Consider the following 14,212-nt stretch of genomic DNA (forward strand, 5'->3'; position numbering starts at 1 on the left):
CCCCTCTGATTTTGACTTACCAAAGTTCCAACAGGCAAAAAGTAGAGGAGAGAAGAGAGCTAAATCTGTGACCAATGGAATGAATGTAATGAAATTTTGTGCTGTGGAGAGACTTGAAACTGCAATTGAAAAGTAGCCACTGTATATATTCAATCCATTTGATGCTAATCTTTACAGGACAATATGTGAGAGGCAAGAGATTTTTTTTTTTAAGCTGAGCCATCCTGCCACCTGTTGGCAGCTCAGAGGCTGCTCAGCTCAGGCCGGCAATCTAACTGCTGTTGCTCAGAGCTCGCACTCTTGAGTGAGCTCTTAATCAACTGAGCCACTCAGCCAGCCCGCAAGAGAATATTTAACAAAATTATCCTTGGTTTTCTGATTGATTTTGCCTATATTTCCATGTTTCCTAAAATCTGGACAGTATACCATTCAAGAAAACAAGGGGAATATGTATATTCTGTTTATATTTTGTGATGTTTTAACATTTGTTTTACCATAAATTATAATGAAGAAATAAAGTGGAGAGTCAAGATCCAATTTCCAGTCCCAGTACTCTTCATGCATTAAAAAGCATCATAAAATAAATCTCCCCACATTGATCTTTTGAGTTTGTTTCCCAATCAGTACAAGAGTATCTGTCTGATCACTGGGTAGTGGCTGCTTGGAGTACCATGTGAAAAAATGATCTATGGGCCACATGCAGTGCAGCCTAAACAAGTGACTTGATTGATAAGTACTGTCTATCATGCCCGCCAGTGGCTCAAAAGAGAAAGGGAGAGTAGAAGCCCAAACACTGTATGCTGGTTTTTCAAAATGCACTTTATTTACTTCAACACAGATGACTTTTTACAGTTGAAACAAAATATCTGATACACAATTTTGGGTTTTTAGCAGCACCTGCAACAAGAGGATTCTGGAATACCTCAGGGTAAAGTAGAGATGGCTGGGGCAGGCACAAATTAACCTGAAATTTATCATTCCACTGAAGACATATGGAATCTGAGGCCCCCTGAATGTTAGCCCAATACATGAAAATAAACTAAATAAATATTCTGTATGATGTTTTAATACACCATTGAAAAACGGTATAGTTCCAATTAGAAATATCTTATTCAAAAAATCTAGTGTTCATGAAAAAAATCTACTCAAAATGCGGTTCTGCACATTCTAGGGTACGTAATTTCTAAGCCTATATGCACAGTTCCTGGTACTCACAGATTTCAGCCTTTGGTGTGTTTTAATCTCACCCAAATTATACATCAGCACTCTACCGAGTGTTAGTCACCAAAATGCCACTATTTTTGTTACTTAATGTTAACTGCTTTCATTAAGATATTGTCTAGTGATTTGGTAGAAAAAAATTGGTATGGCTAAGAGGAAAAGGGCTTCAGTTGATCTGCCAATAAAATTAACACTTGTCTTGGATGGACAGAGGCCTATGAATAGGATACCCATGTAATTTTTTTTACTTAAATGACCACATGCCATTCTAATTGAGACAAGTACTTCTGTGAGTGAATGGAGGTCTTTATGAAGGCCTGAGATCTACAAATTGAAACTATCATAAGCAGAGTATAAGTAAAAAGAGAAAGCCCCAGGTCTCATGCACTTAAATCAATTAGCATTTAACAGTGCTGACATAACAGATTCTCACCCTAACATGATTATAGCAAAATGATTACAAAACCTGGAAACCACTGTGGCTGGCTATAGGCATAGGCAGGATAGGGACCAATACTTAAGAGCTGTGGGGTCCCAGTTTTGGCTTTGACTTCTGTCATCAAAGTTAGTTGGACAATGGGGTCAGGAGTATATTTCAATTGGAAATATTGAGTATGACTGGGTTGAAACACTGTCTTCCAATTGTCTATGTGGCCAAAAAGTCCCAGAGCTCTTAAATTATATAAGGTCCCACGTGTAAGGCTGATTCCATACGTGGCTACAATGGAGAGTTCTAGACTCTATTCCTGTGAAAGCTCCCACCGCTCCCTCCCTGGCCCAGGTCTCATTTGGGGGTCATTTCTAACTGTCCCTCACTAACCTGGGTCACTATTTTTAATCATAGATGTTTTTAAAGTATAGATTAAAAGCTATGCAGGACAAACAGGTCAACTGACAAAAACTAGACTGCATGTGGAGGGCGGGCAGACATGGTAATCAAAATTTGATAAACCGCTGTTATATTTTAATATGGTATCTTTAAGATGTTTATATCAGGGCACATAATGATTACTCAGATCTTAATAATTTCTCCTGCCATTATGCAAAAGCAAAAGACTGAGCTATGTACTTGCTGTTAAATGCTGATCCCAGAATAGTTTGGGCATTTTTAAAGTCCCTCTCCATAGTCTTAGCTGTTGTCTTAAGATACATCTAACTATAACATGGCACTGAAACGTAATTTGTAGCTTGTGGATTTACAGAACTTCGAGCTGGAAGGGACTTTAAACCAAACATCTAGCCAGTACAGAATTTTTTAATGGTATTTTAAGATGGTCATCCAGCATCTTCTTGAATATTTTTACTGGAAATAAGTTCACTATTAAGGCAGTCCATTCCACTGTTGGACAACACTAATTATGAGACATTCATTCTAACACTGGGTTAAAGTCTGCTCTCTTGTCACTTTCAAGGTCCTAATTTGGCCAGCTGAACATACAGTACAACATACAAGAAATCAGTTTCTTCTTCTACAAATATGCAAATTAAGGAACCTTGGGAGAAAAGCCCATTATCACCCAATCTTTTCTGAAGGCTTCTCTGAGAGCACAGCATGGTGGACCAAAGGACCATCAAATTACGAGCAGAGAGCACTGTATCCAAAGCCATATATTAAGCAGCATTGCTAAATTGATAAGAGGTTGTCAGAGAAGCAACATCCCTATGCAGCAAAAGTAGACTTATGAAGTAAAAGCAGACCAGCCATTTATTTGCAAGGGTGGTTGGCATATTTAAGCATAATCCATTTCCTAGTACCCTGCTACTTCAAACACAAGGGGTATAATTAATTTCCAGTGTCATTAGTGTATCGCTTATTGAGATGGTATTTTTTGAAAAGCTCAGATGGGAGCAAACCATACATAAGGATTTAAACAAGGCAGTGTACATCATTACACTTTTTGCATTTGTACTCATTACAACCTCTTCATAATTCGAGCTTAGTATATCCATGTTTGTATTATTATTTTTATTGTAATACAGCTCGGAGTATTATTTCCCACCCTCCCTTTAGCAGACATGTCAAAAACTGCTTGGCAAGAGTCGATGGTGACATTTGTTAGTTGATTAACGGAACGCTTTAAGGGATAGCTGTAGTTCTTTAATTCCTTCATGCGGCTGGGTTCTAAGTTTAAACTGTGATTTGAACAAACATTTACATCTCTCAGGACTAAAGCTTTCTGAAGTGTCCTGATACACACAAGAAGGAAATAGCAGAAATCACGCAAAATACACTTGGCTTGATAAAGCACTTTTAAAAATACTGCTCTACAACTTCAGTTTGAAAGGCTCTGATTAACAATTACAACCTTAACTCTTACCTTTTTTTTGTTTGTGCACTCTTAGAGGGGCACAATTATTCTTATATTACTGACTGATCAATTTGGGGCACACTTTTAAAAGGCTTCTTACTTTTAACAACATGAAGATCCTGCTTTGGAGCCACTGTTCAAGTCAATAGTGTGACCTAACATGCAATGCTCCAGCTGTTCCTCTACAGCCAACACCTGCCTGACAGCTTCTTCAAAGGCCACTGTCACATTAGTATCATCTTTGGCACTTGTTTCTAGATAAGGGTAATCCCCATTCTCCATGCACCAGGCTTGTGCCTCCTCAGTAGTCACTTGCCTATCCTCTTTGTCTACCTTGTTACCCAGAACTACAAAGGGGAAGTGCTCAGGGTCTTTCACATCTGCATAGTAGATGAATTCTTTCTGCCAGTTACCAAGGTTCTCGAAGCTCTGCCGGTCATCCACGCTGAAAGTCAAGAGGCAGCAGTCTGCTCCCCTGTAGAAGGGTGTCCTAAGGCTCTTGAAACGTTCCTGCCCTGCAGTGTCCCAGATCTGGAGAGTTACAAAACGTCCATCTACCTCCAGATCTCGATTTAAGAACTCTACCCCAATGGTGTGAAAAGCCTGGGAGTCAAATTTATTGGTTACATAACGGTTCATAAGTGAGCTTTTCCCAACTCCACCATCACCCAAGAGAATGACCTTTAAAAGCAGAGATTTCCCACTCATTGTTGCAGCACCAGACGGGGAGGAGTTTGTAAACAAGAGAACCTGAAAATAAAAGAAAAATTAGGAGGGAAAACAGTTAAATCTGAAACCGAAATCAACTTCATAGTAAATTTCTCCAAATTATGAGGCCTTCTAATTTAGCTTCTCTTGATTTACACTCATTAACTGATATAGTACAGCAGAAGGAATAAAACACTTTTTGCATAAGGGGGAAAAATAGGTCTTGTTTTCTGAGGTCTCTTGCCTGTACCAAGAAAATGGCTGAATGCCATGGGTAAATGGAGTAGCAGATGGTGCTGCAATTTGGTTCAGTTTTGACCCTATTCTCTCTTCAGTGAGAGAGCCTAGAACAGGAATGCCACCCAAATGTGTAACCACACTAGCTTCCGGTTTAGACAGTTCCAAACAAGGAGCAAATAGTGTGAAATTGATTTGGGGTTTGAAATCTGTTCCCGATGGATCCAAGCATTATTATTTTTTTTAAAGATTTTATTGGGGAATTGGGGAAGGGGAACAGCTAAGTTGTTGTCCTTCAGTCTTAGCTGTGCAGGGCGCAGTTAGCTCAGCTCCAAGTCTAACCACTAAGCAATCCGGCCACCTGTCGGCATTTCAGGGCAGCTCTCGGCCGCTCAGCTCAAGGCGCCGTGTTCAATCTTAGTTGCAAGTGGGCGTGGCCCACCAACCCATGCAGGAGTCAAACCTGCAACCTTGTTAGGAGCACATGCTCTCACCAGCTGAGCTGTCCTGCCACCTGATGGCAGCTCAATGACAGCTCAGGCGCAGCTCACTGGCCCATGTGGGAATCGAACCGGCGACCCTGTTGCTCAGAGCTCACGCTCTTAACCAACTGAGCCACTCAGCCGGCCCGAATCCAAGCATTATTGAGAAGAGAAGGCTGCATAAGCTGAAATTCTGTCAGTAGAGGTTTAGGCTAGAGTTAGACTGGACTCCAGAACTTGGAAGAGAGAAAAAAGGACAAGTTTCTTCCAGCATTTGCCCCATTACACTTGCATTGATACGGATATACTCACAAGTAAAGATTATGAATCTTCCATAATCTTTTCTTCATGAAACAATAGCACTTAAGTTGATGATAGCTGACTGGTATCAATATAACAGCTATCATTAAAGGAAGAAAATCTTGAATAGATTATTGATTTTTAGATTAGGTTCTCATTCTATACTAGCACTAAAAAACACTGTAAACTCTAAAGTGTTAATAATTATACTGAACTTTTCTTGTTACCTCCACAACATGTCTACACATGGAATGTCTAGAATGCATCTTAAGAAAAAAAGATCAAATGTTTACTGAACGACTACCTTGTACTAGATTCTGTTAAGTACTTTCATACTAGGTCAATTGTGGGAACTCAACAATGATAATGTTAATTGGGTGTTATTTATGCAAGAGATCCAAAGAGAGGAAAACTAACCACTAATCAAAAGAGCACATGCAGGGCCGGCCGAGTGGCGCGTTGGTTAAGAGCTGGCTTGGGATGCCAGAGGGCCTCGGTTCGGATCCCACATATGAGGGCCAGGGACACTGCCCTCTACAGCTAAGATGCTGAACGGCGGCTCAACCTGGAGCTGGGCTGCCATGAGTCGCCGGCGACGGCGTGGGCTGCGGTCCCTGTGGCAGTGGATTGCCATGGGCTACCGTGTGTGGCCAGCGGCCGGCGTGAGCGGCCAGCAGCCGCAGTGAGCGGCCAGCAGCCGCGGTGAGCGGCCGTCCAGGAGCCGGCGACTGATCTGCCTCGCCAGAGAAGAGCACAATGATGGTGCCAACTTGGGCCAGTGAAGCAACATCCTCCATAAGTAGATTGAAGAACAAAACGACAGCAACTTGTCTGTTCCCCTTTCCCCAATTCCCCAGCACTGTTCCCATCCCCCCAATTCCCCAATTAAAAAAAAAAAAAAGAGCTGGCTTGGGTCTCCAATTCTGAGCAGCAGGGCCTGGGTTCAGATCCCACATTAGGGCCTGTGATGCTGCGCCCTCTACAGCTAAGATGGTGAACAACAGCTCAACCTGGAGCTGGGCTGCCGTGAGTCGCCGGTGACAACGTAGGCTGCTGTGAGGCTGCCAGTGGGCTGCCATAAGCTACAGTGAGTGGCTGGCAGCTGGTGTGAGCGGTGGGCAGCCGGCGGGAGCGGCCATCCAGTGACCGGCGACTGATCTGCCTCACCTGGGAAGAGCGCAATGATAATACCAACATGGGCCAGTGAAGCAACGTCCTCCACAACTGGACTGAAGAACACAAGGACAATAACTTGTCTGTTCCCCTTTCCCGATTCCCCAACACTGTTACCCTTCCCCAATTCCCCAATAAAAAAAAATCTAAAAAAAAAAAGCACATGCAACAGAGCTGCTGGAGGCGCACACATTTGAAATGCAATTAAAAAAAAAACCTCAGTAGTCCTTAAAATTATATTGGTGTACATATGTGCTAACTATATATTTTTCTAAACATTAATTTTTTAGGAGAGAAAATAAAAAAATATATATATGTATATATATATATATATATATATTTTTTTTTTACCATCCAGTTGAGTATAAAATATAAACCTACCCAAGTGGGTCTTTGTCACAATCTGGTCCTTTTCTTGCTGTTTTATTCTTTCTTTAAGGTTCTAAAAAACAAATGGGGAAACATTATATTTAAAATTCTATAATAAAATAAAGTTAAGGCAATATAAATATTCAAGTCAGGAAAAAATAAACCAACCTCAACTTACTTATAGAGAACACTTTTTACAAATATACTTAAGAGTTCAAAATGCTACAAATGTTTAACATGGACAAAATAATTTTACTGCAAGAACTTTAACTTGGCCAAACTTGAGTGTCCTTTATATGATTTTTAAAGTTTTATATTGTCTCTCCAGTCAAAGTAAATAAAAAAAAGTAGGTGATAGTCACAGTAGATGATATTCAGTAAACGGAAAGCACAGATGAGTCTAAGATACATTCAAATTCTATGTCAGAGATGAAATTCCTTCCCTTTATAGCTATCAATATTCCCATATCCCAGAACTAACTGGTGCACTCACCAACCCACCTGGAGTTTGTCTCTGCATTTGATTCCATGAGACCAGAGAAGAAAAAAAAATATGTTTGTGGATTCCCTGTTTATAATATATTCTCTTGGCTAATTATTTTATTCATTATATTTGATCATCTGTCTTGAACATAGGTTTTAGTGTTTAGCTGATTTTATTAAATTCTAACACAACTTCACTTAACATTATACTTAATTATGCCAAGAGTCTTATTTAACCAGCATCAAGAGTAATGGTCTAAAAAGAAAAACAGTCCCTAGATTTGTAGAGTGTTCTTTCTTACTGAGGAATAAAGAAGCTTTTAAGAAATCTCTGCTGCTTAATAATCTCATGTTCTTTTTTTCAAATATAGGTAAAGCATTCAATAAGGGATTGATTAGAGATATAAATTAGTAATTATGAATTTAAATAATGTCTTTTAAATTGATAGGCTTTATTCTCCTTCTTGGTCTATATTCTAAAAAAATTCTCAAGTTTCCCACAATTCCTGGTTTTGTCTTTTTTTTTTTTCCTGCTCTCAAAATTATGTCTCTGGAACTAGTTCAAGCAATGAGCATTTCTTTAAATGAAGATAAAACAAGTGTCAGCAGAACTCTTGAACCCTCACTTAAAAAAGCAACAGAAGGAAGTACAAACTTGGGCACAATGCTGATAGTATTAAGGGCCCATGCCAAATGAGCTTCCTTAAGTTCCTAGAAAACAGGTGTTCATATCATTAAACAACTCACTAATTCTACATTCCCAGCTGCAGATACACTCAGATGACGGGTCAAGGGCTGAGTGCATATGGAAACCAAATAGTCAGCTCCAGGAATAATGATGAAGTATTAATAACTTTCTGAGATAAGGCTGCAGTTTCTTGTGCATTCCCTATTTGGCCATGTGCACACATAACTTCTGGTTACATGACCTCTATACCAGGGAAAAGGGAGGAAAAGCAATGTGGTACAGTGTCAAGTGCACTGGGCTGGCAGCAATCAGGACACAAAAGTCTTCATCACTGCTTTCCCATTCATTTATTTTATGAACTCAGGCAGGTCACTTAATCTTGCTGTGTTTCATTATCTTCGTATAAAAATAGAGCTGATAATACCTGCCCTACTTAACTCACAGGATTTTGAGGGAAATGAATAACTTGGGAAGTTTGCAAAGATTTGTAAGCATTTATTGAAATTTCTGGTTTGAGGTTTTTGTTCCTCTTGCTCTTACACCTCCTTTGTATCACTGGTGGGGGTCTTGTGACGCAGTGCTAACCCTTCCCAGAAAGGGCTTTCCAGTGGAAGGATAACAACTCTACATTTTCTCTTTCTTCCATATTTGAAAATGCCTTGTTTCCCCAAAATTTTGAGCATCTGCATACACCACAGAACCTCAGCTTTGGAGGGACCTTAAGTGTCTTCTGGTCCAATCCTGCTACTGATGTTTGAGAAAATATTTTGTGTGCCTAATGTGTGCTGTGTCCTTACTACGGTGACCTTCACTCTTCTCTGCTATCTCCAACTCCCATTTGTTTGCTGGAGGTAGAAATGAATACAGTTTAGGTTTGTCTCCTTGCCTTTGGTCACTAAACCCTGCTGATTTTTCCTTGGAATATCCTTTTCAGTCCTCTGCTACCATCCTCATTTTGGCCCACATCTCCTTGCATCTAATCTATTATGAAAGCTTCCTGGCTCTTCTTTCCCTGCCTTTGGTTTCTCTGCACCTCATCTACTTTGCAAAGCTTCATCACGTGAGCACTCACTGGGTGTAGACACTGTTGGAAACGCATACGTTTCAGGCAAGGTACCCTCAAGGAGTTTACAAATTAACATATAAGCTTCAGATCCCATGGTTTACAGTTGAAGTAGTATCATTATATTGCCTTATTTTGTTAACAAAAACTTTTTTTCCAAGTATGTCTTTCTGACACAACCACATTTTAAATTCCTGGATAGTAAGGCTTCTGTTTGTATATATCTTTGAAGCCCCTTCAGCATGCAGCACCAGGGTCCTTCATATGGCTAATCAATAAATATTTGTTCGGTATACCTGAAGCTGAAGCTGAATAATAGTGTATGTCAACTCTAATTTTATATATATATATATATATATATATATATATATATATATATATATAGTCACGGGTTATGGAGTAGAGCATAGGGAATAGAGTCAATGAAATTGTAGTACAGTAAGTCCCGGACTTATGAATAAGTTCCGTTCTGGGAGACTCTTCATAAGTTGGATTTGTTCGTAACTCCGACAAAGTGAGTCTTTGCACTTCCTAGCAGTCCCCTCCACATCACCACTGCTTTTCCTCTTGCTTCTGGACATCCTGGGCTCTGATTGAGCACTGTACTACTGTACAGTATTGCACTTTACTGTAAGCACACAGCAGCACAACTGTGACAATGTCCGGCAGACACGTGAGCTACTTCTGTGATTTGTTCGCACCTAAGAATGTCCATAATGTGAAGTCTGTTCGTATCTGTGAAAGTTCGCAACTCGAATGTTCGTAAGTCAGGGACTTACTGTTGATATATATGACGTCAGAGGGGCAATAGATTGGGGGAGCGGGTTATCATTTTGTGATGGGTGAAATGTCTATTACATTGTTTTGTACACCTGAAACTAATATAAATAAATAAATAAATATTTGTTCATTAATTAACTACTTAGGTAGGTGCGCAGAACTAATGCCTTTGAATTAATGCCAAGGTACAATAGATTCGCAGTTCTGTAAGATGTCCAAATGCTATTATTTATAAGGTGACTAAAGAGCAGAAGTTATGGACTTATCTGAATCACTTTCTAGATGGACTTAATAGAAATTCCACCCGTTGAAAGTAGGTGAAAATGCTCCAGTTTCCCACCCTCCCCCTCACATTTAAAATATGAATATATACATTTCTCCATTCCCATCCAAAACAAGGAGAATAATTATCTCCACTTTTTGTTTTCAGTGGTTGCTGGCATCCCCACCACCATCATCATCGTTTGAAAATAAGTGTGATCTCCTTCAGTACATACTTAAATTGAAAAGAACTAGCACAATATAAAAGCAAATCAGACAATTTTTCCTCCCACAGACTGTTCCAAATTTGAGTCAACTCTTAAAAGAAGGTAACATTAAATAGGCAAAATAATTCTTTGATAACCCTAAGTACATTTAATAGGAAAGTGAAACCCCTTATACATCCCTTATGGGTCCCATATAGGTAAGGATTTGGACTAAAATGTTTATTCTGATTTTGGTCCTATTCAGAGGAAGATCTGGCTTTAACTGACTCAAATATCCTAGAGATGTAATTCCCCTTTCCTACCGCACTCCCCCAAATAGATTAACAAGCATTCTCTAAGGATAGTTTATTCACTTTTTCCCTCCAATTAAGGTCTAAGTCTTGGACAGTAAAGAGAATTAGGAATTCACACAACTGAAACTCGCCAGCTTTCTTTGTTCTTCAACACATTTGAAACCTTCTGAATCTGCTGTGCTGGCACCCTACACAGGCTTATTAAACTGATTGTATTTAGTTGGGGGTGGGGCTGGAGGTGAGGGAGGAGGCAGTACAAGGATGAGAAAGAGGCTGGACCTTTGAAAATAGTACATCTCAGTGTGATGATGGGGAGAAGAGAGATAGAAAAGCAAGTTGGCGACATCAGTTCGGTTGCCATGGTGGAATTATGCTCAAATCCATAGTGTAGATTATTTGGGAACAAGTCTTGAGAGGGATGTGCGCTGCAGGGCTGGGGGTGGGGGGAAGAGCAGCACGGGAGTGCTAGGCAGTGGACAAGAGTGGCCCAGGTGGCAGTCTGCACCGCGGAGGAGCCATGGCTGGAGCTGTGGGGAAAGCCCATCTTGTGGTGACACACTGGTTGAGGCTACTCAAGTCACTGTTGATTCTTGGCACAATTTGCTGATACTGCACTAGAGAACTGGGCGAGAGTTTTTTAAATTTATGGGAAAATCAATACAAATGAGAAATGATTGAATTTTTGAGGCTCTTCTACCTTAAAGGGTGTAGGTTGTTTCCAATACAACCTGATGCTTGGGGGCGGGGCGTGATTCCTATCGTGGAAGTCTTCTGACGCACTGGATTCATTTCATAGAGGTAACAAGTTATCAGCCAAATCCATGCGCAGAGTCCAAATGGCACAGCTGTCATGCCAATGAAACGCTATTCCCACATTTAATGCCCATTCTTAGATCCTATATGCAACTAGAAGGGTCCACTATGGAATTCCACCTCTAATCTTTCATTCCTAACGACAGCTCTGGAGCTATGAGCCTGAAGGCACACTAGATAACAATTTGGCACTGTCCCCAGGCCACTTCTTCCCAAGTAGACTGCCTGGAGACAAATAGGTAAGGTTTGGGTGGCATTAAGTGGTCAGGGTACAGGGAAAAGGAGCTTTCTTAGGAGACCGGGACAGTTGTCATCTCTGACAGGGGCGCTGTTAGCTTTGGGGATCTATAGAAAGTGAGAAGTCACGCATAGTTTCAACTACCTCAGACCCAGGTTCTCTCACCTCACCCCCAGCTCTTAAAAACCAGAGGCCGTGGCGCATGCGCATTGAGCCACACCCGCTCCCCACGGAATCCTACCCTTCCCTGCCCAGCTCTGGCAGCCGCTCAGATTACTCAGCAACGCCCCCTCCATCGTTACCTGCCCCCCAATTCCGACCCCTGCAGCGCCGAGGCCCCCTTTCCCAAGGTGCGAGCACCGCTGGAGATCACCTAGACCTCCCTTTCTCCGTCTTCCTCCAGGCCCCCCACCTCCCGGCCTCCGGGGTCCGGATCGCTGGCCGCACTCCCAGCCCACGCACCGGCACCTTACCCGACACAAAGGAACAGAGATGGGAGAGAGCCGCGGGCGCCAGGCAGTTAGCTCTGCGTGCCGGCAGCCCGGCAGCTCAGCGACACCGTCACTGCTTCTGCTGCCTCCTCGTCCTCAGTGGGGAGGCAAGTGCAGCTTGGACCTCCGCGGCCTGACAGCTGCCGCTCGCGCCCGCCGCTGCTGCCGCGCAACGTCTCGCGCCCGCGCCCGCGAGGGAAGGGGGCGGGGCCCGCGCCGCCTCCTCAGGCCCCTTTCCTGGCCCTGGGGACCCAGCTGCCTCCCGCCCCCGCTGGTAGAGAGCGCTCTCTGGTTCGTTCACTCTTCTTTCCTGCTCAGTGTCCGACCCTGGTCTCCCTTGTCCTCCTCCCCTCACCTCCGTAGGCACAGCGACAATGGACCGTCAAATAGTGCGCCCCCACCTAGCTCCTCTGCAGCGTGGGGCTACAGCCCCATTTCCTGCAATTACCCTTCGACCTACCTCATTTACCTTACCGCCAAACCCTCTACTTTTGCCAAAACGTTAGCACATGCATTCTCTTGTTTCAAATAGCTTAGGGAAATACATAATCACTACATATTACTAGGCCCTCTAGCTGACTACTGCTCATGAAAATCTCATGGCAATCCAAAAGGAAAAGCTCAATTCTGTAGCTCAGACATAGAAGATGCACCGCCCTTTACCCTTACCAGTTATGATTCCAGAAGGCCACACAGAGTATTGCCCCGAGGTTTCTGGAAATGTAACGGGGGTAGAATGCAGTGTTTCAATTTTGCCTAGCCTGTCGGCCAGTTCCTTCCTGTTGTCTCCCGTGGCCCCCTCGTACCTCCAACTAATTTGTGATTTTTCCCCCTTAGAATCAAAGCAGGGTGGAGCTCCTGTGGTTATTTAGCCTGCACTCCATCTCTCTGTCTGGCAGATCCATCTCTGAAGCACTTCCGATGTCTGAGAACCTGCGCCTGCCTGCGTGGCAATGCCCCTCACTCATCATGTGCCCCCTGAGGGCCCTCACACATGCATGCACTTCCTCCATCTAGGCCAGTCTCTCTACACCTCTTCACAAGTCAACCACTCATTCAATCCCACAGGTCCCAGCTTAAATGTTACTTCCTCAGGGTAACCTTTCTCAATAACCCCAGAATAGAGAAAGTGCCCTGATTTTACTCTCTTGTAGCCTCCTGTAGCCTGCTGTGCTTTTTCTTCATACTATTTATACATTTATGATGAGATATTTAAATGTATCTCATAATTGACAACTGCCTTCCTCCACTAAACTATGTTGCACTATAAAGTCAAGGACTGTGACTGTCTAGATTCACCATCATATCCCCAGAGCCTAGGGCAATGCTTGTTACATAAGACATGCTCAGAAAATATTTGTTGAATATGAATATATGTTGTTGCATCAATAATTGTTGTTCTTTTAAAATAAAACGAGTGGATCTAACTGAATCCATTGTGTTCCTACTTAAACCAGTCCCAAGCCTCCCCCCAAACACACTAAAACACTCTTCTGATGGAGAAGAGATGCACATAGTCCTCTGAAATTTTTTTAAAGATTTTTCTTTATTGGGGAATTGGGGGAGGGGAAGAGCCAAGTTATTGTTCTTCAATCTTAGTTGTGGAGGGCGCAGCAAGCTCAGCTCCAAATCCAGTCGCCATCCAGCTGCCCATTGGCAGCTCACGACCGCTCAGCTCAAGGTACCGTGTTCAATTTTAGCCCACCATCCCATGCAGGAGTCGAACCAGCAACGTTGTTGTTAGGATCATGTACTCTCACCAACTGAGCCATCCTTCCACCTGTTGACAGCTCAGTGGCAGCTCAGCTCGTTTGCATCTCACTGGCCCATGTGGGAATCGAACCGGCGACCCTGTTGCTCAGAGCTCATGCTCTTAATCAACTAAACCATTTGGCTGGCCCCTGAATAAATTTTTTACTCGCACATTCTTTTTTTTTTAAAGATTTGTTTTAAAATTGGGGAATTGGGGGATGGGAACAGGGCTGGGGAGTTGGGGGAAGGGGAACAGACAAGTTGCTGTCCTTTTGTTCTTCAGTCTAGTTGTGGAGGACGTTGCTTCACTGGCCCAAGTTGGCA

The 14,212-nt window shown here is 42.5% G+C and overlaps 1 protein-coding gene across 1 annotated transcript; it reads right to left on the reverse strand.

Annotated features, from left to right (window-relative positions):
* Nucleotides 1-798: 798 nt before the first annotated feature.
* RAB9B (RAB9B, member RAS oncogene family) lies at nucleotides 799-12,364 on the reverse strand. Its single transcript, XM_019633479.1, has 3 exons — nucleotides 12,119-12,364; nucleotides 6,812-6,872; nucleotides 799-4,280 (listed from the first exon to the last, which is right to left on the reverse strand). Exon 3 carries the CDS (start codon nucleotides 4,236-4,238, stop codon nucleotides 3,633-3,635), a length of 606 nt encoding a protein of 201 aa, XP_019489024.1. The 5' UTR covers nucleotides 4,239-4,280; nucleotides 6,812-6,872; nucleotides 12,119-12,364; the 3' UTR covers nucleotides 799-3,632.
* Nucleotides 12,365-14,212: the final 1,848 nt, after the last annotated feature.

Source organism: Hipposideros armiger, unplaced genomic scaffold (assembly GCF_001890085.2).
Source record: "Hipposideros armiger isolate ML-2016 unplaced genomic scaffold, ASM189008v1 scaffold_1322, whole genome shotgun sequence".
In the NCBI taxonomy this organism is placed as follows: Eukaryota; Metazoa; Chordata; class Mammalia; order Chiroptera; family Hipposideridae; genus Hipposideros; species Hipposideros armiger.

What these genes read in the sequence shown, in the direction of transcription:
- RAB9B (XM_019633479.1), bottom strand. Translation starts at nt 4,238, where the DNA reads ATGAGTGGGAAATCTCTGCTTTTAAAGGTCATTCTCTTGGGTGATGGT.